The sequence below is a fragment of the Bombina bombina genome, chromosome 3 (assembly GCF_027579735.1).
Source record: "Bombina bombina isolate aBomBom1 chromosome 3, aBomBom1.pri, whole genome shotgun sequence".
NCBI lineage: Eukaryota > Metazoa > Chordata > Amphibia > Anura > Bombinatoridae > Bombina > Bombina bombina.
This window is the reverse complement of record NC_069501.1, coordinates 789,211,928-789,234,776: the sequence shown is the minus strand read 5'-3', so window position 1 is coordinate 789,234,776 and position 22,849 is coordinate 789,211,928. Positions and strand designations below refer to the sequence as shown.

At 42.3% G+C, this 22,849-nt stretch overlaps 1 protein-coding gene across 1 annotated transcript in view; it reads left to right on the top strand.

The window, feature by feature from the left end:
* The window catches only part of EIF5B (eukaryotic translation initiation factor 5B), a 411,763-nt gene that overhangs the window by 166,727 nt on the left and 222,187 nt on the right, over positions 1-22,849 (top strand). The window contains exons 11-13 of the mRNA XM_053707685.1: positions 21,288-21,395; positions 22,503-22,613; positions 22,710-22,777. Of these exons, the coding sequence (XP_053563660.1) occupies positions 21,288-21,395; positions 22,503-22,613; positions 22,710-22,777 (287 nt within the window). The remainder of the gene's footprint in view (positions 1-21,287; positions 21,396-22,502; positions 22,614-22,709; positions 22,778-22,849) is intronic.

Below are 22,849 nucleotides of genomic sequence, written 5' to 3'. Positions count from 1 at the left end.
ACAGGCATTCTTACATTGTGTAGAAGACCTGTTAAAAATGGGAGTGATTCATCCTGTTCCTTTAGGAGAACAAGGGATGGGGTTCTACTCCAATCTGTTCGTAGTTCCCAAAAAAGAGGGAACATTCAGACCAATCTTAGATCTCAAGATCCTAAACAAGTTTCTCAAGGTTCCATCGTTCAAAATGGAAACCATTCGAACAATTCTTCCTTCCATCCAGGAAGGTCAATTCATGACCACCGTGGATTTAAAGGATGCGTATCTACATATTCCTATCCACAAGGAACATCATCGGTTCCTAAGGTTCGCATTCCTGGACAAGCATTACCAGTTTGTGGCACTTCCGTTCGGATTAGCCACTGCTCCAAGGATTTTCACAAAGGTACTAGGGTCCCTTCTAGCGGTGCTAAGACCAAGGGGCATTGCAGTAGTACCTTACTTGGACGACATTCTGATTCAAGCGTCGTCCCTTCCTCAAGCAAAGGCTCACACGGACATTGTCCTGGCCTTTCTCAGATCTCACGGGTGGAAAGTGAACGTAGAAAAAAGTTCTCTATCTCCGTCAACAAGGGTTCCCTTCTTGGGAACAATAATAGACTCCTTAGAAATGAGGATTTTTCTGACAGAGGCCAGAAAATCAAAACTTCTAAACTCTTGTCAAATACTTCATTCTGTTCCTCTTCCTTCCATAGCGCAGTGCATGGAAGTAATAGGTTTGATGGTAGCGGCAATGGACATAGTTCCTTTTGCGCGAATTCATCTAAGACCATTACAACTGTGCATGCTCAGTCAGTGGAATGGGGACTATACAGACTTGTCTCCGACGATACAAGTAGATCAGAGGACCAGATATTCACTCCGTTGGTGGCTGTCCCTGGACAACCTGTCACAGGGGATGAGCTTCCGCAGACCAGAGTGGGTCATTGTCACGACCGACGCCAGTCTGGTGGGCTGGGGCGCGGTCTGGGGACCCCTGAAAGCTCAGGGTCTTTGGTCTCGGGAAGAATCTCTTCTCCCGATAAATATTCTGGAACTGAGAGCGATATTCAATGCTCTCAAGGCTTGGCCTCAGCTAGCAAAGGCCAAGTTCATACGGTTTCAATCAGACAACATAACGACTGTTGCGTACATCAACCATCAGGGGGGAACAAGGAGTTCCCTGGCGATGGAAGAAGTGACCAAAATCATTCAATGGGCGGAGACTCACTCCTGCCACTTGTCTGCAATCCACATCCCAGGAGTGGAAAATTGGGAAGCGGATTTTCTGAGTCGTCAGACATTTCATCCGGGGGAGTGGGAACTCCATCCGGAAATCTTTGCCCAAATTACTCAATTGTGGGGCATTCCAGACATGGATCTGATGGCCTCTCGTCAGAACTTCAAAGTTCCTTGCTACGGGTCCAGATCCAGGGATCCCAAGGCGACTCTAGTAGATGCACTAGTAGCACCTTGGACCTTCAAACTAGCTTATGTATTCCCGCCGTTTCCTCTCATCCCCAGGCTGGTAGCCAGGATCAATCAGGAGAGGGCATCGGTGATCTTGATAGCTCCTGCGTGGCCACGCAGGACTTGGTATGCAGACCTGGTGAATATGTCATCGGCTCCACCATGGAAGCTACCTTTGAGACGAGACCTTCTTGTTCAAGGTCCGTTCGAACATCCGAATCTGGTCTCACTCCAACTGACTGCTTGGAGATTGAACGCTTGATCTTATCAAAGCGAGGGTTCTCAGATTCTGTCATTGATACTCTTGTTCAGGCCAGAAAGCCTGTAACTAGAAAAATTTACCACAAAATATGGAAAAAATATATCTGTTGGTGTGAATCTAAAGGATTCCCTTGGGACAAGGTAAAAATTCCTAAGATTCTATCCTTTCTTCAAGAAGGTTTGGAGAAAGGATTATCTGCAAGTTCCTTGAAGGGACAGATTTCTGCCTTGTCTGTGTTACTTCACAAAAAGCTGGCAGCTGTGCCAGATGTTCAAGCCTTTGTTCAGGCTCTGGTTAGAATCAAGCCTGTTTACAAACCTTTGACTCCTCCTTGGAGTCTCAATTTAGTTCTTTCAGTTCTTCAGGGGGTTCCGTTTGAACCCTTACATTCCGTTGATATTAAGTTATTATCTTGGAAAGTTTTGTTTTTGGTTGCAATTTCTTCTGCTAGAAGAGTTTCAGAATTATCTGCTCTGCAGTGTTCTCCTCCTTATCTGGTGTTCCATGCAGATAAGGTGGTTTTACGTACTAAACCTGGTTTTCTTCCGAAAGTTGTTTCTAACAAAAACATTAACCAGGAGATAGTCGTGCCTTCTTTGTGTCCGAATCCAGTTTCAAAGAAGGAACGTTTGTTGCACAATTTGGATGTTGTTCGTGCTCTAAAATTCTATTTAGATGCTACAAAGGATTTTAGACAAACATCTTCCTTGTTTGTTGTTTATTCTGGTAAAAGGAGAGGTCAAAAAGCAACTTCTACCTCTCTCTCTTTTTGGATTAAAAGCATCATCAGATTGGCTTATGAGACTGCCGGACGGCAGCCTCCTGAAAGAATCACAGCTCATTCCACTAGGGCTGTGGCTTCCACATGGGCCTTCAAGAACGAGGCTTCTGTTGATCAGATATGTAAGGCAGCGACTTGGTCTTCACTGCACACTTTTACTAAATTTTACAAGTTTGATACTTTTGCTTCTTCTGAGGCTATTTTTGGGAGAAAGGTTTTGCAAGCCGTGGTGCCTTCCATCTAGGTGACCTGATTTGCTCCCTCCCTTCATCTGTGTCCTAAAGCTTTGGTATTGGTTCCCACAAGTAAGGATGACGCCGTGGACCGGACACACCTATGTTGGAGAAAACAGAATTTATGTTTACCTGATAAATTACTTTCTCCAACGGTGTGTCCGGTCCACGGCCCGCCCTGGTTTTTTAATCAGGTCTGATAATTTATTTTCTTTAACTACAGTCACCACGGTATCGTATGGTTTCTCCTATGCAAATATTCCTCCTTTACGTCGGTCGAATGACTGGGGAAGGCGGAGCCTAGGAGGGATCATGTGACCAGCTTTGCTGGGCTCTTTGCCATTTCCTGTTGGGGAAGAGAATATCCCACAAGTAAGGATGACGCCGTGGACCGGACACACCGTTGGAGAAAGTAATTTATCAGGTAAACATAAATTCTGTTTTTCTAAGATCTCACGGGTGGAAGGTGAACATAAAAAAGAGTTCACTTATCCCTCTCACAAGAGTTCCATTCCTGGCAACTCTGATAGATTTGGTGGACATGAAAATTTTTCTGACGGAGGTCAGGAAATCAAAAATTTTATCCATATGCCGAGCTCTTCATTCCATTCCTTTGCCGTCAGTGGCTCAGTGTATGGTGGTAATCGGCTTAATGGTAGCGGCAATGGACATAGTTCCGTTTGCTCGCTTGCATCTCAGACCACTGCAACTTTGCATGCTCAAACAGTGGAATGGGGATTATGCAGATTTATCTCCTCAGATAAATCTGGACCAAGAGACCAGAGACTCTCTTCTTTGGTGGTTGTCACAGGATCATCTTTCCAAGGGAATGTGTTTCCGCAGGCCAGCGTGGGTCATAGTGACGACGGACGCCAGCCTATTGGGCTGGGGTGCAGTCTGGAATTCCCTGAAAGCACAGGGTTTGTGGTCTCAGGAGGAGGCTCTCCTCCCGATAAATATTCTAGAACTGAGAGCGATATTCAACGCGCTTCAGGCGTGGCCTCAGCTGGCGACGCGATGATAGAGGTTACCAAAATAATTCGATGGGCAGAGACTCACTCTTGCCATCTATCAGCTATCTATATCCCAGGAGTGGAGAACTGGGAAGCGGATTTTCTAAGTCGTTATACTTTTCATCCGGGGGAGTGGGAACTTCATCCGGAGGTGTTTGCACAATTGATTCGGCAATGGGGCACACCAGAATTGGATCTGATGGCGTCTCATCAGAATGCCAAACTTCCTTGTTACGGGTCCAGGTCAAGGGATCCTCAGGCAGTACTGATAGATGCTCTAGCAGTACCCTGGTCGTTCAACCTGGCTTATGTGTTTCCACCATTTCCTCTCCTTCCTCGTTTGATTGCCAGAATCAAACAGGAGAGAGCTTCAGTGATTTTGATAGCACCTGCGTGGCCACGCAGGACTTGGTATGAAGACCTGGTGGACATGTCATCTCTTCCACCATGGTCTCTGCCACTGAGACAGGACCTTCTGATTCAAGGTCCGTTCCAGCATCCAAATCTAGTTTCTCTGCGGTCATAGATACCTTGATTCAGACTCGAAAGCCTGTCACCAGGAAAATTTATCATAAGATATGGCGTAAATATATTTATTGGTGTGAATCCAAAGGCTACTCATGGAGTAAGATCAGGATTCCTAGGATTTTGTCCTTTCTCCAAAAAGGATTGGAGAAGGGGCTATCAGCTAGTTCCTTAAAGGGACAGGTATCTGCTTTATCAATTCTACTGCACAAACGTCTGGCAGATGTTCCAGACGTTCTGTCAGGCTTTAGTTAGAATCAAGCCTGTGTTTAAACCTGTTGCTCCGCCATGGAGTTTGAATTTAGTTCTTAAAGTTCTTCAAGGGGTTCCGTTTTAACCTATGCATTCCATAGATATTAAGCTTCTATCTTGGAAAGTTCTGTTTTTAGTTGCTATCTCTTCGGCTCGAAGAGTTTCTGAGCTATCTGCATTGCAATGCGACTCACTTTATCTTGTTTTCCATGCTGATAAGGTGGTCTTGCGTACCAAACCTGGATTCCTTCCTAAGGTTGTTTCTAATAAGAATATTAATCAGGAAATTGTTGTTCCTTCTCTGTGTCCTAATCCTTCCTCTAAGAAGGAGCGTCTATTGCACAACTTGGATGTGGTTCGTGCTTTGAAGTTTTACTTGCAGGCGACCAAAGATTTCCGTCAAACATCTTCTTTGTTTGTTGTCTATTCTGGAAAACGTAGAGGTCAAAAAGCTACGGCTACCTCTCTTGCCTTTTGGCTGAAAAGCATCATCCGTTTGGCATACAAGACTGCTGGACAGCAGCCTCCTGAAAGAATTACAGCTCACTCTACTAGAGCGGTGGCTTTCACATGGGCTTTTAAAAATGATGCTTCTGTTGAACAGATTTGTAAGGCTGCGACTTGGTCTTCGCTTCATACCTTTTCCAAAGTTTACAAATTTGATACCTTTGCTTCTTCGGAGGCTAATTAAAGAAAAAACGAAGGGGATGACACTGGTCTATGGTGTGAACAACAGTGCTAGCCAACTGACGAATTCACACTTCCCAAAGGTGTGAAAAAAAACGAAAACGTTAAAAACAAAGGAAGTCAGTGGCACCTAGGGCTGACTGTCCAATAGCAGTGATTGAATATAATGGATACAGATATTATATAAATATATAAATTGCAAAAAATTGCAAACGTGGTAACGAAATAGGCTGAACGTGCTTAATGAATTTCAAATATGGAAGCGATCAAGTAATAATAATAACTACAAGAGAACCAACATCAATGTAGCTGGAATGGGAACGTGAACCTTATAAAGTCTAAAATAGACCTGAATAAAAACAGAGGATAAAAGATATCATATCAATGGATAATTTATTATCTCAATGATTACTAATATACATATACAATACACTGGTGTATAAAAAATTAATAAAAATAAAAATACATAAAATGCAATAATTGAATACACTATAGTAATACCATTAAGAACTGGGAGTATAAAGAGAACAAAGGAACCTCATAAGTAAAAGGTTAATGCAACAATGTATAAAAAATGTTTATAATCCGAGCTGCCTGTTAAATGAAGATCCCTTAGATTCCAAGTTATAATGTTACCAGTCAGTGGGCATTAAGTCCATAGATTGTATTATTCAAATAGAATGAAAAAGGACGGATTATTTCCTGGATATGTGATTTGTACAATTGTGAGGCAGGGTTAAACTACGCCGTGAGTGTTTGGCTGTTTTTCCTTCAATCGATATGACAATTTGTTGTATTATGGAATTTACGTCAAATAAGTACAGTTTATAACAGGTGTGTAGCTTTTACTCACTTTGGAGCTTTCAGCGTCCTCACTTCATTCACCCGTTACCTGTAAGCAGGGCAATGTGTGGAAGTCGTCCAATTGGGAGCGTTGAAGTGCGCGCACTTATTCAAACTGCTGGAAATCCTTGAAGATGCAAACTCCTGCCGGCTCAGTATGTGCTGTCTGAGCATGTAGAAAGAGTCGGTTCTGTGAGTGGTTTCTTGGTTGCAGGAGCAATCTGTAAGAACGTCTACGCGTTTCAGCTATAAAGCCTTTATCAAGAACCTTCTTCGGAGGCTATTTTTGGGAGAAAAGTTCTTCAAGCAGTGGTGCCTTCTGTTTAACCATCTGTCTTGTCCCTCCCGTTCATCCGTGTCCTGTAGCTTTGGTATTGTATCCCACAAGTAAAGGATGAATCCGTGGACTCGTCTTACCTTTATAGAAGAAAAGTAAATGTATGCTTACCTGATAAATTAATTTCTTCTATGGTAAGACGAGTCCACGGCCTGCCCTGTCATTTTAAGACAGATTATATTTTTTGATTTAAACTTCAGTCACCTCTGCATCTTGTAGTTTCTCCTTTTTCTTCCTGTACCTTCGGTCGAATGACTAGGGGGTGGAGCTAAGGGAGGAGCTATGTAGACAGCTCTGCTGTGGTGCTCTTTGCCACTTCCTGTTAGCAGGAGGATAATATCCCACAAGTAAAGGATGAATCCGTGGACTCGTCTTACCATAGAAGAAATATTGCTAGCCGACCGGGAGGTTTAGCCTTGTGGCGCAACTAGCCTTATGTTTGATGCTATTAAAATCGCCATGCTGTTAATTCTCTCGACAGCTCTATTCGGCAGAGTTTTAGCCGCCCGGGAGGTTTACCTTGTTACGCCCACGATGGGGGGAGCTATGTTACCCAACATTGTTTGCACGCTTTTTTTTTACATAGCCCTAAGCCCGATGAAACGGAGAGCGATGGTGGGTCTCCTCTGCTGCGTTTTGTCATGCAGCAGAAGGGCTTCACATTCTGTGTTAAAAGGCATCATTAAGGGGTCTGAATGCCTACTATTTGTACTCTCCCTCCGTTGGCACACACACACCTCAGCAAAAGCTGAGGTCTGGGGATTTCTCTTATGGGTTAACAAATTATTTTTTATTAAAAAAAAAAAAAAAGTAGTTTATTTTGTTATTTAAGGACACAGTATAATCCAATTTTTAGTTTACAAGATTGTGAATACAGTTGGTCCAAGAGGTCCCATTCCATGTTAATTAACGTTACTTTTCATATTTAAAGACACAGTAACTCTAGTTAAGATATTCCAATTTTATTTGATCAAAAATGTGAATAAAAGATGTTACATATACTTTATGCTTTAACGAACAAAACTTTTCTGTTCCTCTTGTATTGAGAGGATTTTACAGTTCAAGGATAAACCTCTTTTTCAGAGCCAACATTGTCTCGGATGCTGTTCAAGATGTATTCTGACAATGTTCAATATATTCTGCAGCCTTCTCCTCAAGTGTCACAAAAACTTGGCGTCCATTCAACCTGTGCCCTGCGCTTCCTCCATGACTCCTCCTGGAGTTACCTGGCAAGACATTGCTTCCCTTTTTTACTAGACGATCTCAAGTGCATTGTCGGCTTGTCCCATGCTGCAGGGAGAGCGCAAGAGGAAAACTAAACATTCAGGGTGCGAGGTTCCTGTCACTGTTGTTGCTATCTCGGAAGTCCCCTCCCAGACCTGAGGAAGAGGATACTTCGGTAGCATCTGAGGATAAAATCTCAGTTTCTGACAGTATAATTCCTCCTGCTAATACTGAAGTAGTATCTTTCAAGCTTAAGCTAGAACACCTCCGTCTGTTACTTAAGAGGTTTTAGCTGCTCAGGACGACGACGACACCATGGTTGTTGTTAATCTTATGTTGTATCAAATTGGGTTTAAGATCATTGCTAAGGAATGGGAGAGAACGGGTATCCCTTTTTTCTCCATTTCCTATATTTGGATGTTTACCCATAGCGGACTCTTTCAAGGAGTTCCGTCAGAAGGTACCCAAGGTGGAAGGGACAATTTCCACGCTAGCTTGGAGACCTACTATTCCCATACAGGATAGTTGCTACTTTAAGCATCTTAGGAATAAGAGGTTAGAGGGGTTGCTCAAAATGGCAATCTATGATTTGTATTGCTACTGTCACTTATGCGGCAGCATACTGGTTCATACGTTGTCTGGTTCCATTCGGACAGACACTCCCCTCGAAGAAACCCAGACAAAGATAAAGGCCTTTTAAGTTGGTCATCTCCTCTCTTACAGATACTTCCCTGCAAGTATTTTGCGGGGAGCTAAGATTTCAGGCTTACCATATTGGCTCGCATTATGGTTAATTTTACTTTTTCGTTCCTTTCGAAATTTCAAGGGAATCGTTCTACTTCTTCCTCTGAGCAGGAGGGAAGTTTTAGTTTTCAAGATTATCTGGAACCAGATAAGAGGCGAGGTGTCCTTACACTGGGTAGGAGACCTCTCCAACCTGGGAGTGATAGTTCCTGTTCCGATTCAGGAACAGGGTCTGCAATTTTATTCTATCTGGTAGTAGTTCCCAAAAAAGAGGGAACCTTCAGTCCTATATTAGATCTCAAGAGTCAAATTCCTAAGAGTACCGTCCTTCAAGGTGGAAACGGTTGGTTCCATTCTCCTTTTGATCCAAGAAGGTCATCTTATGACAATGGCGGATTTAAAGGACACGTACTTGCATGTTCACTTTCACAGGGACCGTCACAGGTTTCTAAGGTTTGACTTTCTAGACAAACACTTCCAATTGTGGCTTTGCCCTTCGGTCTTTCCACAGCTCCCAGAATTTTCTAAAAAGAGTCTGGGTGTGTTGTTGGCAGTGCTTCGGTTACAGAGCATTGCTGGGGCACCCTTTCTGGAAGATAGCCTAATCCAGGTGTCATCTTTTTAAGCAAGATTCCACACGGAAATGTTGTTATCAATGTGTGATATCAAGGATGGAAGGTAAATTTGGTAAGGAGTTCCTTAGTCACATGGACAAGTGTAACCTTCTTGGGAACCATAATAGATTCCCTATAAATGAAGATTTTCCTGACAGAAGTCAGGTAATCAAAGATTTTTTTTATACTTTGTCTAGCTCTTCAGTCCACTTCTTGATCATCGGAGGTCAGTGCATGGATGTAATCGGGCTGATGGTAGTGGCAAATCTTGCGGTTTGCTCGGTTCCAACTCAGACCTCTGCAGTTTAACATGCTCAGGCAATGGAATGGAGACTATGCGGATTTAACTCTTTGAATACTTCTGATCATTTCTCCCAGGGGATCTGCTTTCGCAGATCATCTTGGGTGTTTGTGACAACCGACGCCAGCCTTCTAGCATGGGGAGCTGTCTGGGGCTCCCTAAAGGCTCAGGGAGTTGGGACTCAGTCAGAGTCTGTTCTACCTATAATCATTCTGGAATTGGGGGAGATCTTCAATGCTCTTCTAGCCTGGCCTCAGTTAGCCTTGGTCCGTCTATCAGGTTCCAGTCGAACTACATTAATCCTAAGGAGGACCAAGGAGTAACTTAGCGATGACAGAGATATCCAAAATAAATCCGTGGGCGGAAGCCCATTCTTGCTGTCTGTCGGCGCTCCACAATCCAGGGGTAGACTACTGGGAGGCAGATTTCCAGAACGGGCAGAACTTTCATCAGGGGGCGTGGGAACTCCATCCGGAAGAGTTTTCCAGCCTGATTCTAAAATAGGCTAGCATACCTAATTCCTCTGTTTGTTCTTCTCCTCGAGTCATTACTCAAATCAAGCAGGAGAGGACATCGGTGATCCACATTGCACCGGCTTGACCTTGCAAGATTTGGTATGCAGCTCTGGGGGACATGTCATCTCTGCCACCTAGGAGACTTCCGTTTAGGATGGACCTTCTAATTCAAGGGTCCTTCCTTCACCCAAATCTGGTTTCTCGGAAGCTGACTGCTTGGAGATTGAACTCTTATTTTTATCCAAGCGGGGCTTTTCAGACTCGGTCATAGAGACCATGATTCAGGCTTGTAAGCCTGTAACTAGAATGATTTCCAAAAACATATGGTGTAAATATCTCTATTGGTTTGAATCCAAGGGCTTCTCATGAAGTAGAGTTAGGATTCCTAGAATTTTGTCCTTCTCCAAAAGGGTTTGGAGAAGGGAGTATCGTCAAGTTCCCTAAAAGTTCAAATCTCTGCCTTATCTATTTTATTACTTATAAGCGTCTGGCAGATGTTCCAGATGTACAATCATGTTGTCAGGACCAGGCTTGTGTTCAAAACAATTACTCCTCCATGGAGTCTGATTTTAGTTCTTAAAGTTCTTCAGGGAGCTCTGTTTGAGCCTATGCAGTCCTTAGATATCCTTTTGTTATCTGGGAATGTTTTAGTTCTTGTTGCTTTTTTTTCTGCTCGTGGAGTGTCAGAGCTCTCGGTTTTGCAGTATGAGTCACCTTACCCTATTTCTCTTGTTAAGTGTATCCAGTCCACGGATCATCCATTACTTATGGAATATATTCTCCTTCCCAACAGGAAGTTGCAAGAGTCCACCCACAGCAAAGCTGCTATATAGCTCCTCCCCTAACTGCCATATTCAGTCATTCTCTTGCAAGCCTCAACATAGATAGGAGGTCGTGAGAGTCTGTGGTGATTTATACTTAGTTTATTCTTCAATCAAAAGTTTGTTAATTTTTAAATGGCACCGGAGTGTGCTGTTTATCTCAGGCAGTATTTGGAAGAAGAATCTGCCTGCGTTTTTCTATGATCTTAGCAGACGTAACTGAGATCCATTTGCTGTTCTCACACATTCTGAGGAGTGAGGTACTTCAGAGGGGGAATGGCATGCAGGTTTTCCTGCAGATAAGGTATGTGCAGTAAAATATTTTTCTAGGAATGGAATTGACTAAGAAAATACTGCTGATACCGAAGTAATGTAAGTAAAGCCTTAAATGCAGCGATAGCGACTGGTATCAGGCTTATTAATAGAGATACATACTCTTATAAAAATGTGTTTTAAAATATTTGCTGGCATGTTTAATCGTTTTTTAACGTACATTGGTGATAACACTGTAATGTTGGTATAGCCTTAAATGCAGTAAAAGCGACTGGTATCAGGCTTATTAATAGAGATACATACTCTTGTAAAAATGTGTTTTAAAACGTTTGCTGGCATGTTTAATCATTTTTTAACATATGTTTGGTGATAAAACTTATTGGGGCCTAAGTTTTTTCCACATGGCTGGCTTAAATTTTGCATAGAAACAGTTAACTGAAGCTTCCCACTGTTGTAATATGAGTGGGAGGGGTCTAATTTAGCGCTTTTTTGCGCAGTTAAAATTACAAAATGAATTATCCAGATTCCCTCAGCAGTCCCATGAATACTACAGGACATTTCTAAAGGGCTAAAAAGACTTCCAAAATCGTTTTTAGGGAAGGTAATCCACAGCTCTGCTGTGGCAGTTTTTGTTGTGTCTGTTTTTAAAAAAAGTCTATGTCGTTTTTTTTATCTGTTTTTTGCATTAAGGGGTTAATCATCTATTTGCAAGTGGGTGCAATGCTCTGTTACCTTATTGCATGTACTGTAAAAATTTAGTTTGTTTTACTGCCTTTTTTCACTGTTTTTCAAATTTTGACAAAATTTGTTTCTCTTAAAGGCACAGTAACATTTTATATATTTGCTTGTTAACTTGATTTAAAGTGTTTTCCAAGCTTATTAGTCTCATTATTAGTCTGTTCTAACATGTCTGACATAGAGGAAGCTCTGTGTTCATTATGTTTTAAGGCCATGGTGGAACCCCATCTTAGAATGTGTACCAGATGTACTGATTTCATGTTAAACAATAAAGATCATTTTTTGTCTTTAAAAACATTATCACCAGAGGATTCTGTCGTGGGGGTAGTTATGCCGACTAACTCTCCCCACGTGTCAGACCTTTTGACTCCCGCTTTAGGGACTCACGCTCAAATGGCGCCAAGTACATCAAGGGCACCCATAGCGTTTATTTTATCAGGGGATTCTGTCGAGGGGAAAGTTATGCCGATTAACTCTCCCCACGTGTCAGACCCTTCGACTCCCGCTTCAGGGACTCGCGCTCAAATGGCGCCAAGTACATCAAGGGCGTCCATAGCGTTTATTTCTTTCATGTAATTAGCAAGAGTCCATGAGCTAGTGACGTATGGGATATACATTCCTACCAGGAGGGGCAAAGTTTCACAAACCTCAAAATGCCTATAAATACACCCCTCACCACACACACAATTCAGTTTTACAGTTTCTTCAGGATGGTTTAGATAAAGGTTTATCCGCAAGTTCTTTGAAAGGACAAATCTCTGCTCTTTCTGTTCTTTTCACAGAAAGATTGCTAATCTTCCTGATATTCATTGTTTTGTACAAGCTTTGGTTCGTATAAAACCTGTCATTAAGTCAATTTCTCCCCCTTGGAGTTTGAATTTGGTTCTGGGGGCTCTTCAAGCTCCTCCGTTTGAACCTATGCATTAATTGGACATTAAATTACTTTCTTGGAAAGTTTTGTTCCTTTTGGCAATCTCTTCTGCCAGAAGAGTTTCTGAATTATCTGCTCTTTCTTGTGAGTCTCCTTTTCTGATTTTTCATCAGGATAAGGCAGTGTTGCGAACTTCTTTTGAATTTTTACCTAAAGTTGTGAATTCCAACAACATTAGTAGAGAAATTGTGGTTCCTTCATTATGTCCTAATCCTAAGAATTCTAAGGAGAAATCATTGCATTCTTTGGATGTTGTTAGAGCTTTGAAATATTATGTTGAAGCTACTAAGTCTTTCCGAAAGACTTCTAGTTTATTTGTTATCTTTTCCGGTTCTAGAAAAGGCCAGAAAGCTTCTGCCATTTCTTTGGCATCTTGGTTGAAATCTTTAATTCATCTTGCCTATGTTGAGTCGGGTAAAACTCCGCCTCAAAGGATTACAGCTCATTCTACTAGGTCAGTTTCTACTTCCTGGGCGTTTAGGAATGAAGCTTCGATTGATCAGATCTGCAAAGCAGCAACTTGGTCCTCTTTGCATACTTTTACTAAATTCTACCATTTTGATGTATTTTCTTCTTCTGAAGCAGTTTTTGGTAGAAAAGTACTTCAGGCAGCGGTTTCAGTTTGAATCTTCTGCTTATGTTTTTCATTAAACTTTATTTTGGGTGTGGATTATTTTCAGCAGGAATTGGCTGTCTTTATTTTATCCCTCCCTCTCTAGTGACTCTTGCGTGGAAAGATCCACATCTTGGGTAATCATTATCCCATACGTCACTAGCTCATGGACTCTTGCTAATTACATGAAAGAAAACATAATTTATGTAAGAACTTACCTGATAAATTCATTTCTTTCATATTAGCAAGAGTCCATGAGGCCCGCCCTTTTTTTGTGGTGGTTATGATTTTTGTATAAAGCACAATTATTCCAATTCCTTATTTTATATGCTTTCGCACTTTTTTATCACCCCACTTCTTGGCTATTCGTTAAACTGAATTGTGGGTGTGGTGAGGGGTGTATTTATAGGCATTTTGAGGTTTGGGAAACTTTGCCCCTCCTGGTAGGAATGTATATCCCATACGTCACTAGCTCATGGACTCTTGCTAATATGAAAGAAATGAATTTATCAGGTAAGTTCTTACATAAATTATGTTTTTACAAGACATGGCAAAGGTGGTGAATAATACTCTGGCAGCAGTATTAGTCAGACTACCTGAAATTAAAGGAAAGCAGATAGCTCTGGGGGTAAATACAGAGCATACAGACGCTTTAAGAACCATGTATGATACTACCTCACAATATGCTTAGTCTGTGGGTGATTTTTTTGACTCAGGGAAGATGATTTAACCTGATTCTGATATTTCTACATTTAAAATTTATGCTTGAGAACCTCCACTTGTTGCTCAGGGAGGCTTTGGCTGCTCTGAATGAATGTGTACAATCGCAGGGCCAGAGAAATTGTGTAGACTGGATAAATAATATGCAGTGCCGGTGTGTACTGATGTTTTTCCAATACCTAAAGAGGTTTACTAAAAAAAAAAATTTTTTTTAATAAGGAATGGGATAGACCAGGTGTGCCGTTCTCTTCCCCTCCTATTTTTTAGAAGAATGTTTTCTAATAGTTACCACCACGGGACTTCTGGCAGACAGTTCCTAAGGTGGAGAGAAGAGTTTCTACTCTAGCTAAGCGTACCACTACCTCTGGCGAGGACAGTTGTGCTTTTTAGATCCAATGGATAAAAATATGTTTATTCAACAGGGTTTTATCCTGCAGCCCCTTGCATACATTGCTTCTGTCACTGCTGCTGCGGCGTTCTGGGTTGAGTCTCTTGATGAGGCTTTACAGTTAGCGACTCCATTGGATGAATATATTTGACAAGCTTATGCTAGCCAATTCTTTGTTTTCTGATGCCTTTGTTCATTTGACTAGACTAACGGCTAAGAATTCTGTTTTTTACTATACTGGCGCGCAGAGCGCTATGGCTTATATCATGGTCAGCTGTCGTGACTTTAATAAATAAGCTACTTAACTTCCCTTCAAGGGGCAGACCCTATTCGGGCCTGGTTTGAAGGAGATTATTGCTTATATCACTGGAGGAAAAGGTCATGCCCTTCCTCAGGATAGGAATCAAGGGCCAAAAAAGGTCTAATTTTCGTGCCTTTTAAAACTTCAGGGCAGGTGTGGCATCCACTTCCTCTAAGGCAAAACAAGAGGGAATTTTTGCTCAGTCCAAGGCGGTCTGGAGACAATTGGACCTGGAACAAAGATAAGCAGGCCAAGGAGCCTGCTGCTGCCTCTAAGGCAGCATGAAGGAACGGACCCCTATCCGGTAACGGATCCTATAGGGGGGCAGACTTTCATTCTTCGCCCGGACGTGGGCAAGAGATGCCCAGGATCCCTAGGCATTGGAATTTATATCCCAGAGATATCTTCTGGATTTCAAAGATTCCCCCCCCAAAAAAAGGGGAGATTTCGCCTTTCACAATTATCTGCAAACCAGATAAAGAAGGAGGCATTCTTACATTGTGTACGAGATCCATCCAGTTCCAAGAGAGGAACAGGGACAGAGTTTTTACTCAAATCTGTTTGTGGTTCCCAAGGTGAGGGAACCTTCAGACCTATTTTGGATCTAAAGATCTTAATCAAATTCCTCAGAATTCCGTCATTTAAGATGGAAACTATTCGTACCATCTTAACTATGATCCAGGAGAGTCAATAGAGGACTACAATGGATTTGAAGGATGCTTATCCTCACATTGTGATGCATAAAGATCACCTTCGTTTTTCAGGTTTGCCTGAGGTACATCATACTCAGTCGGACAATATACACGACTGTGGCTTACATCAGCCATCAAGGGGGAACAGAAGTTCCCTAGTGATGTTAGAAGTCTTACAATAATTCACTGGACAGAGACTCACTCTTGTCTATCAGCTATCCATATCCCAGGTGTTGAGAACTGGGAGGTGGATTTTCTAAGTCGTCAGACTTTTCTTCCGGGGGAGTGGGATTTCCTCCGGAGGTCAAGACCAAGCAGGAGAGGGCTTTGGTGTTTTTGACAGCGCCTGCGTAGCCACGCAGGACCTGGTATGCAGATCTGGTGGACATGTCATCCTTTCCATCACGGTCTCTGCTTCTGAGACAGGTCCCTCTACCTCAGGGTCCTTTCAACCATCTAAATAGAATCAATCTGAGATGGACTGCCTGGAGACTGAACGCTTGATGTTATCAAAGCATGGCTTCTCCGAGTCAGTCATTGATACCTTAAATACAGACATGAAGGCCTGTCTTTAGGAAAATTGAACATAGATATGGTGTTAATATCTGATTGCTATGAATCCAAGGGTTACTCATGGAGTAAAGCCTGGATTCCCAGGATATTATCTTTTCTCCAAGATGTTTTTGAGAAAAGGGTTGTCAGCTAATTCCTTAAAAGGGACAGATTTTTACTCTGTCTATTTTTTTGCACCAGCGTCTGGCAGGTATTCTAGACGTTCAGGCATTTGGTCAGGCTTTGGTTAGATCCAAGCCTGTGTTTAAAACTGTTGCTCCACCATGGAGCTTAAACCTGGTTCTTAAGGCTCTTCAAGAAGTTCCTTTTGAACCTTTTTTGTTCCATAGATATCAATCTTTATCTTGGAAAGTTCCTTTTGGGTAGCTATTTCCTCGACTCGTAGAGTCTCCAAGTTATCTGTGTTACAATGTGATTCTCCTTATCTGGTACTTCGTACGGATAAGGTAGTCCTGCGTACCAACCTGGGTTTTTTCCTAAGGTGGTATCTAACAAGAACATCACTCAAGAGATAGTTGTTTCATGCTTGTATCCTAATCCTTCCTCAAAGAAGGAACGTCTATTACACAATATTGGACGTGGTTTGTGCTTTAAAGTTTTACTTAAAAGTTACTACAGTTTTCATCAAACGTTCACCTTGTTTGTTGTCTATTCTGGACAGAGGAGAGGTCAAAAGACTTCAGCAGCCTCTCTGTCTTTTTGGTTAAAAAGCATAATTCATTTAGCTTATGAGACTGCTGGACAGCAGCCTCCTGAAGGGATTGCAGCTCATTCTACTAGAGCTGTGGTTTTCACTTGGGCCTTTTTTAAATGTGGCTTCTGTTGAACAGATTTACAAGACGGAGTCTTGGTCTGCGCTTCATACTTTTTCAAATTTAACAAATTTGATACCTTGCTTCTTCGGAGGCTATTTTTGGGAGAAAGGGGTTTTTTTTTTTACAGGCAGTGGTAACTTCCGTTTAAGTACCTGCCTTGTCCCTCCCATCATCCGTGTACTTTAGCTTTGGTATTGGTATTCCATAAGTAATGGATGATCCGTGGACTGGATACACTTAACAAGAGAAAACATAATTTATGCTTACCTGATAAATTTATTTCTCTTGTAGTGTATCCAGTCCACGGCCCGCCCTGTCACTTTAAGGCAGGTAATTTTTTCATTTGAACTACAGTCACCACTGCACCCTATGGTTTTTCCTTTCTCTGCATGTTTTCGGTCGAATGACTGAATATGGCAGTTAGGGGAGGAGCTATATAGCAGCTTTGCTGTGGGTGGACTCTTGCAACTTCCTGTTGGGAAGGAGAATATATTCCATAAGTAATGGATGATCCGTGGACTGGATACACTACAAGAGAAATAAATTTATCAGGTAAGCATAAATTATGTTTTTTCATCAGATAAGGTAGTTTTGCGTCCTATATTAGGATTTCTTCCTAAAGCAGTTTCTGATCGGAACTTTTATCAGGAGATTGTTGTTCTTTCATTGTGTCCTAATCCTACCTTTTAGAAGGATCGGCTTCTGCTCAGTTTGGACGTGGTTCGTGCCTTAAAGTTTTAGCTACAGGCGATTAAAGATTTCGTCAGTCTTCTACTTTATTGTAGTTTTCTCAGGAAAACGTAAGGGTCAGAAAGCTACAGCTACTTCTCTTTCTTTTGGCTGAAGCGTAGTTTTGCATATGAGTCTGCTGGGCAGCAGCCTCCAGAGAGAGTTACGGCTCATTCCACGCGGGCTGTTGTTTACTCATGGATATTCAAGAATGAAATTTCTGTGGAACAGATTTGCAAGGCTGCAACTTGGTCTTCACACTTTTTCAACATTCTACAATTTTGATACTTTTGCCTCGGCTGAGACCGCTTTTAGGAGAAAGGTTCTTCAAGCAGTGGTGCCTTCAGTTTAGGTTCCCTGTCTTGTCCCTCCCGTATCATCTTTGTACTCTAGCTTGGGTATTGATTCCCATTAGTAATTAAGATGATCCGTGGACTCATCGTGTCATTAAAAATAAAATAAAATTCATGCTTACCTGATAAATGTATTTCTTTTTTGACACAATGAGTCCATGGCCCGCCCTGTTTTTTAGACAGGTTTTTTGTATGTTACAAACTTCAGACACCTCTGCACCTTGTTTTTTCCTTTCTTCCTTAACTTCGGTCGAATGACTAGAGTGGGAGGGAAGGGAGGTGCTATTTAACAGCTTTGCTGTGGTGCTCTTTGCCGCCTCCTGCAGGGCAGGAGAGATATTCCTATTAGTAATTAAGATGATCCGTGGAATCATTGTGTCAAAAAATAAATACATTTATCAGGTAAACATAAATTTTCTTTTCTATGGCACTGACTCATTTATATCTCCCAAGTGAAATATTTCTAAGATACTGTCCGTATTGTGTTAACCAGGGCCATCAAGCGTTGGATCGCCTGATTCAGTTCGGCCTCCTGCAGAAGCGCTGGCTTCTGAGGCTTCAGGGGCCCCAACATCAGGGTCAGGGTCTTTCGTTGATCTGACGAGGGATGATTTTGCCTTCCGTTATAGGCTGGCATGTTTTTGTGTTCTTTTAAGAAGGCACTTTTTGGCGATGTTAGAGGATCCCAGTCCTAGTGGGCCGAGGGGTCAGAGGCTTTAGATGCTGGATGGCAAACTGGATGCAACGTTTGGGGATGAAGCCAATCTCCTTAAGGACTCAGTTTTATTTTTTTCTTTATGTTTCGGTTCCAGTTCTGAGCTTGGGTGATTGGGGCCTCTGATCGGCTGTTTCCATTGGCGTTCTCATTTACCTTGGGCGTTCACCTGATGGGTGCTGCCCTCCTTTTATTTTCGATCCAGATGGATGTGTTTAAATTTGTTTTTCTTAAGCTTATGTCTGTTAGATTTCTGTTTTTTAGAACGTTCTTCTCTGGAACCGATACTTGCGATTTTGTGGTTGCGTGGGCACTTCCACGGAAGTTGCTCACTTTTGAATAACAGAATTCTGTTTTCTAGTTCATTTAGCAAACCTTCGGGTCGAATTTTCTTGGGCCTTGGACAGTTCTGGGGTGTCCTTATACCAGGCAGGTACTGGTCGGACGCTTTCTGCTGTTCTTGGGTTCATGTCACCCTCATGGTGCTGATTTAATCCTCTCGAATTCTGAATGTCACTTGGCCTATTGATATGGACTCCGGGCTCGGATCATAATTCGAAGTATGAGGCCTAGTGTGTAGATACAATGTTTCCGAATGGAGGGTTGCGAGTGCCGATCTAAGGTTGGCTTTTTCTGGCAACTCTCCGGGATAAGGGTCTGTTTTTGTAGACGTCATCATGATTCTTACAGGTCCCTGGGGACTGAGAACTGTAGTTTCCATTCCTTTGGAGTTGAGAGACTTTAGCCTAGGACCTTGTTCCTCCCTGGATCGGGTGTGGACGGTTTGTTCTCACCTTATGTGTTCTGGTCCCGGGTGTCCCTTTGAAGGGGGGGGGTTATTTCTTCATGGGTGATTCCTATCTGCCTGAGGCTTAGGTTCTAGGTCTCTCTGATGGATCCCTACTGGTCTTCTGGTGCATTTGATGTTCTTGTGGACTCCAGGTGTCCTCTCCATTGTGTTGGCGATATTGGCTGAGGTGTTTCGCCTCTATGGTAGGGTGGTTTCCCTGACTGGTTCCCTTCTCTCCTAGTGTGAGGGATGGGGGCTTGTGTGTTCTCCTGATTTGGAGTTACCTCAGTATCCGTGACGACCTGTGGGTCCTTGTTTTTTCTTGCCTTGTAGGGGTTCATCCCTTCCTTGCGTTTTCAGAATCCTGGAAAAGGGAGATGTGGAGCAGTGACTGGTTCCACTGTTCCTGCAGCAGGAGGCTGGGGGTTTGGAACCCTGGTAAGGCTCGTGTTCTGATATTTAGATGCTGGGGGTCTGAGGACTTCTTCTCTTGGGAATTGTTCCTCTTTACGGAAGACAGCGTAGGGAGTCTCGTACCCAAGCACGAGGTCTGTCCTGACTCACTGTAGCATGACTTTTTTAGTGGCGCTTATAGTTCTATTTGGGGGTTTTGCTCCTCGTAGATCCATCTTTTTTTTTTCTCCAGAGGTCTTGGGACTCTTGTCTTCAGTCTTTGACTAGCCTTTGGACTGGGACCATTACCCTGGAGGGAAGGTCGGGGATCGGTTACTCTATGCATTGACCATTTTCTTCTTGAATGTCCTCCTCTTTTTTAACGGCGTCTGGTGCTGGAAGAGGTCGCTCCTTGGAGTATGGTATTCTGAGGGCTGTTGTTGAGTTTTTGGAAGGTTTGCAGTTTGAAACTAGCTGCAGCTATTTGCACCTTGGATGTGTGCTAGCAAGCTTTAAAACGCCTCTTGGTGGTTAGAGGTCCACGTTGGCTGAGTCAGCTTTCCAACCTGGAAGCTGGTCATTGAGAGTTCCTGTTCAGACGGTTTGGTGTTCTCTTGGAGAGCTCTTTGCTAACTGCTGGGATAGTTATCCTTTTTCTGCTGTATATGCTTGTCTAGCCTGCAGGTTTCGACTTGATACGAGGCAACAGGAACTCATAGTTTTCTGGAGTACCCTATGGTATGGTACTGTGTCAGGGATATGAGGGTGACCCTCGAGTCCTCTTTGGGACGTGTTTACCTGAGTATGGATTTTTTAAGGCCCTTGTGTTTCTAGGGAGTTCGTCTCCCTGGGCGCTACTATCGTAAGACAACCTTGGGCTGTTATTTGTTGGTTGAGCCGTGTGGAATGATCCTTTGGATTTCTTCTGGAAATCTGTTCTCCCTCTCCGGAGCAGGTAGAGGTCCTTGTCTTTTGGCCAGGTACTCTTCATGGGAGTCGAGAGCCGTGGGGCTGACTCCTTGGAGGCTGTTTGTGCTCGACAAACTCTGGGGTTGAGTGGTCTCTAGCTCGGCTTTGCTGGTTGTGTAACTGATGTGCAGTTACCTGGGCTTTGGGTTTTTACCTGTGTCGTTTAATATATTATAGGGTGTCAGGTAATTTCAGGCTGGGATGCCTTTCGAAGGGCCGCCTTTTTGTGCCCACCCTTTGTTTGCATTCAGTGTCCTCTAGCTTGGGTATTATTTTCCCAAAAGTAATTAATGCAGTTGTGGTTTAAGAAGAAAAACATAAATTATGCTTATCTGATAATTTTCTTTTCTTCTGACTGGAAGAGTCCACAGCTCCCGCCCACATTTGGTCTATGTGGCGGCAGTAGTTTTTGGTTCTTCTGGCACCTTTTTCCACCCTGATATTTCTCCTACTGTTCCTTGTTCCCTTGGTAGAATGACTGAGGGTTGAGGGAAGTGAGGGGGAGTTATTTAAGCATTTGGCTGCGGTGTCTTTGCCTCCTCCTGGTGGCCAGGTTCTGTATTTCCCAAAAGTAATGAATGCAGCTGTTGACTCTTCCCGTCAGAAGAAAAGAAAATTATCAGGTAAGCATAATTTGTTTTTTTAAATTGTTGTTGAAACTGATTTACCCTTAGTTAACTTTTTTTCTTGTTTTAGAAACGGCGGTCGGAAAACCAGAAGTTTATCAATCTACAGGTTCTTCGTTCCCCTGTTATATGTGTACTTGGACATGTAGATACTGGAAAAACCAAAATCCTAGACAAGGTAAAGTAATCATTTTTTTATATATTTGAGCTCCTCCTCATGAAATTTATTTTGCATTATTTTCATGAAATATAGAGTCATGGAAAAGCACATTTCTGGATCATTAATGTAATATGCTGTGATTCAAGCCCTTAATGGGATATAAAACAGTGCCCATTAAGTCAAAACAAAATCTGTTTAATCAAACTAAACATAAAAAGATTGTGTAGAAAAACTGAAATTTTCTTGCAAAATAAGCACTTAATATTTCTCAGTGTAGCCTCTGCCCTCAGGGAAATAAGAGAGCTGACTCTTCCGAGCATGGGCAAATCTAACTCCCTGTTTATCTAGTATTTACTAAATATTAAACCAGCTCATGTGACTTTAGATGTTTTATGACATCAAGCTATAAATGCTTTCCTATAGAGACCCCTGCGTCCTTGTAGGGCGTTGTTACCAAGTAATTGACACTGACAAAGCTTAAAGTTATAAATGGTTAAAAATCCTTTTAAAATGATGAATGTGTATTGCAATGATTTCTATAAACCACTTTTTTTATTTTTTTATAACAACAACTAGTCCTAAAGCCCGTTCACACGGGCCATGATATCTCTCTCTCTCTCTCGTCCTCGCGCTGCTGTTTCATTTGCAGAGGTGCGCGGCGCTGCTGTTTTCCTCGCGCTGCTGTTTCATTTGCAGAGGTGCGCGTGTGAGGTCGGGTGGGTGCGCGTGCGATCAGCTGTGCGCTTTCTAAGGCCAAGTGCTTGTCTCTACTGCGCATGACGGCTTCAGACAAACACTTGGCCTTTTATAATATAGGATGAAATAAGGTTTCATATTCATTTTAACTGCTCTGCAGAATCTTTTGGTGCTCTACAAAAAACTGTAATAACTGCCAAGTAAGTAGCTATGAGGTTAGATTACCAGTTAGGTCAAGAGATCAGTGGCTGTGTGAGTCAAACCTGGAGTTTCATTTTCCAATCTGGAACAATGTTTTTAAATTATTTTTTAATGAAATGTATTTTATGGTGATGCTCTCCCCACACACGCAAAACATTAACATGTTATTTGGAGGATTAGCCCCTAGGAAAATGTTAATCTGATTTATTTTGCTTTCTTTTTGTGAAGCTCCGTCATACACATGTACAAGATGGTGAAGCTGGTGGTATCACACAACAGATTGGAGCAACCAATGTACCTCTCGATGCAGTTAAGGAGCAGACTAAAATGATAAGAAATGTACGTAGAATTCCATTTTCCTTAGTGTAGTTACAAAGACAAATTTTATCTTCTATAATAAAAGATAAATGTAACCTACTTCTGTTTCCAATGCAGTTTGAAAAGGAAAACATAAAGATTCCCGGAATGTTGATTATTGACACTCCAGGCCATGAGTCTTTCAGGTATTTAAATCCTTACCTGTGTGTGTTTACATTGTTCCTATTCGATAACCACAAATGTTACAGTGAATATGT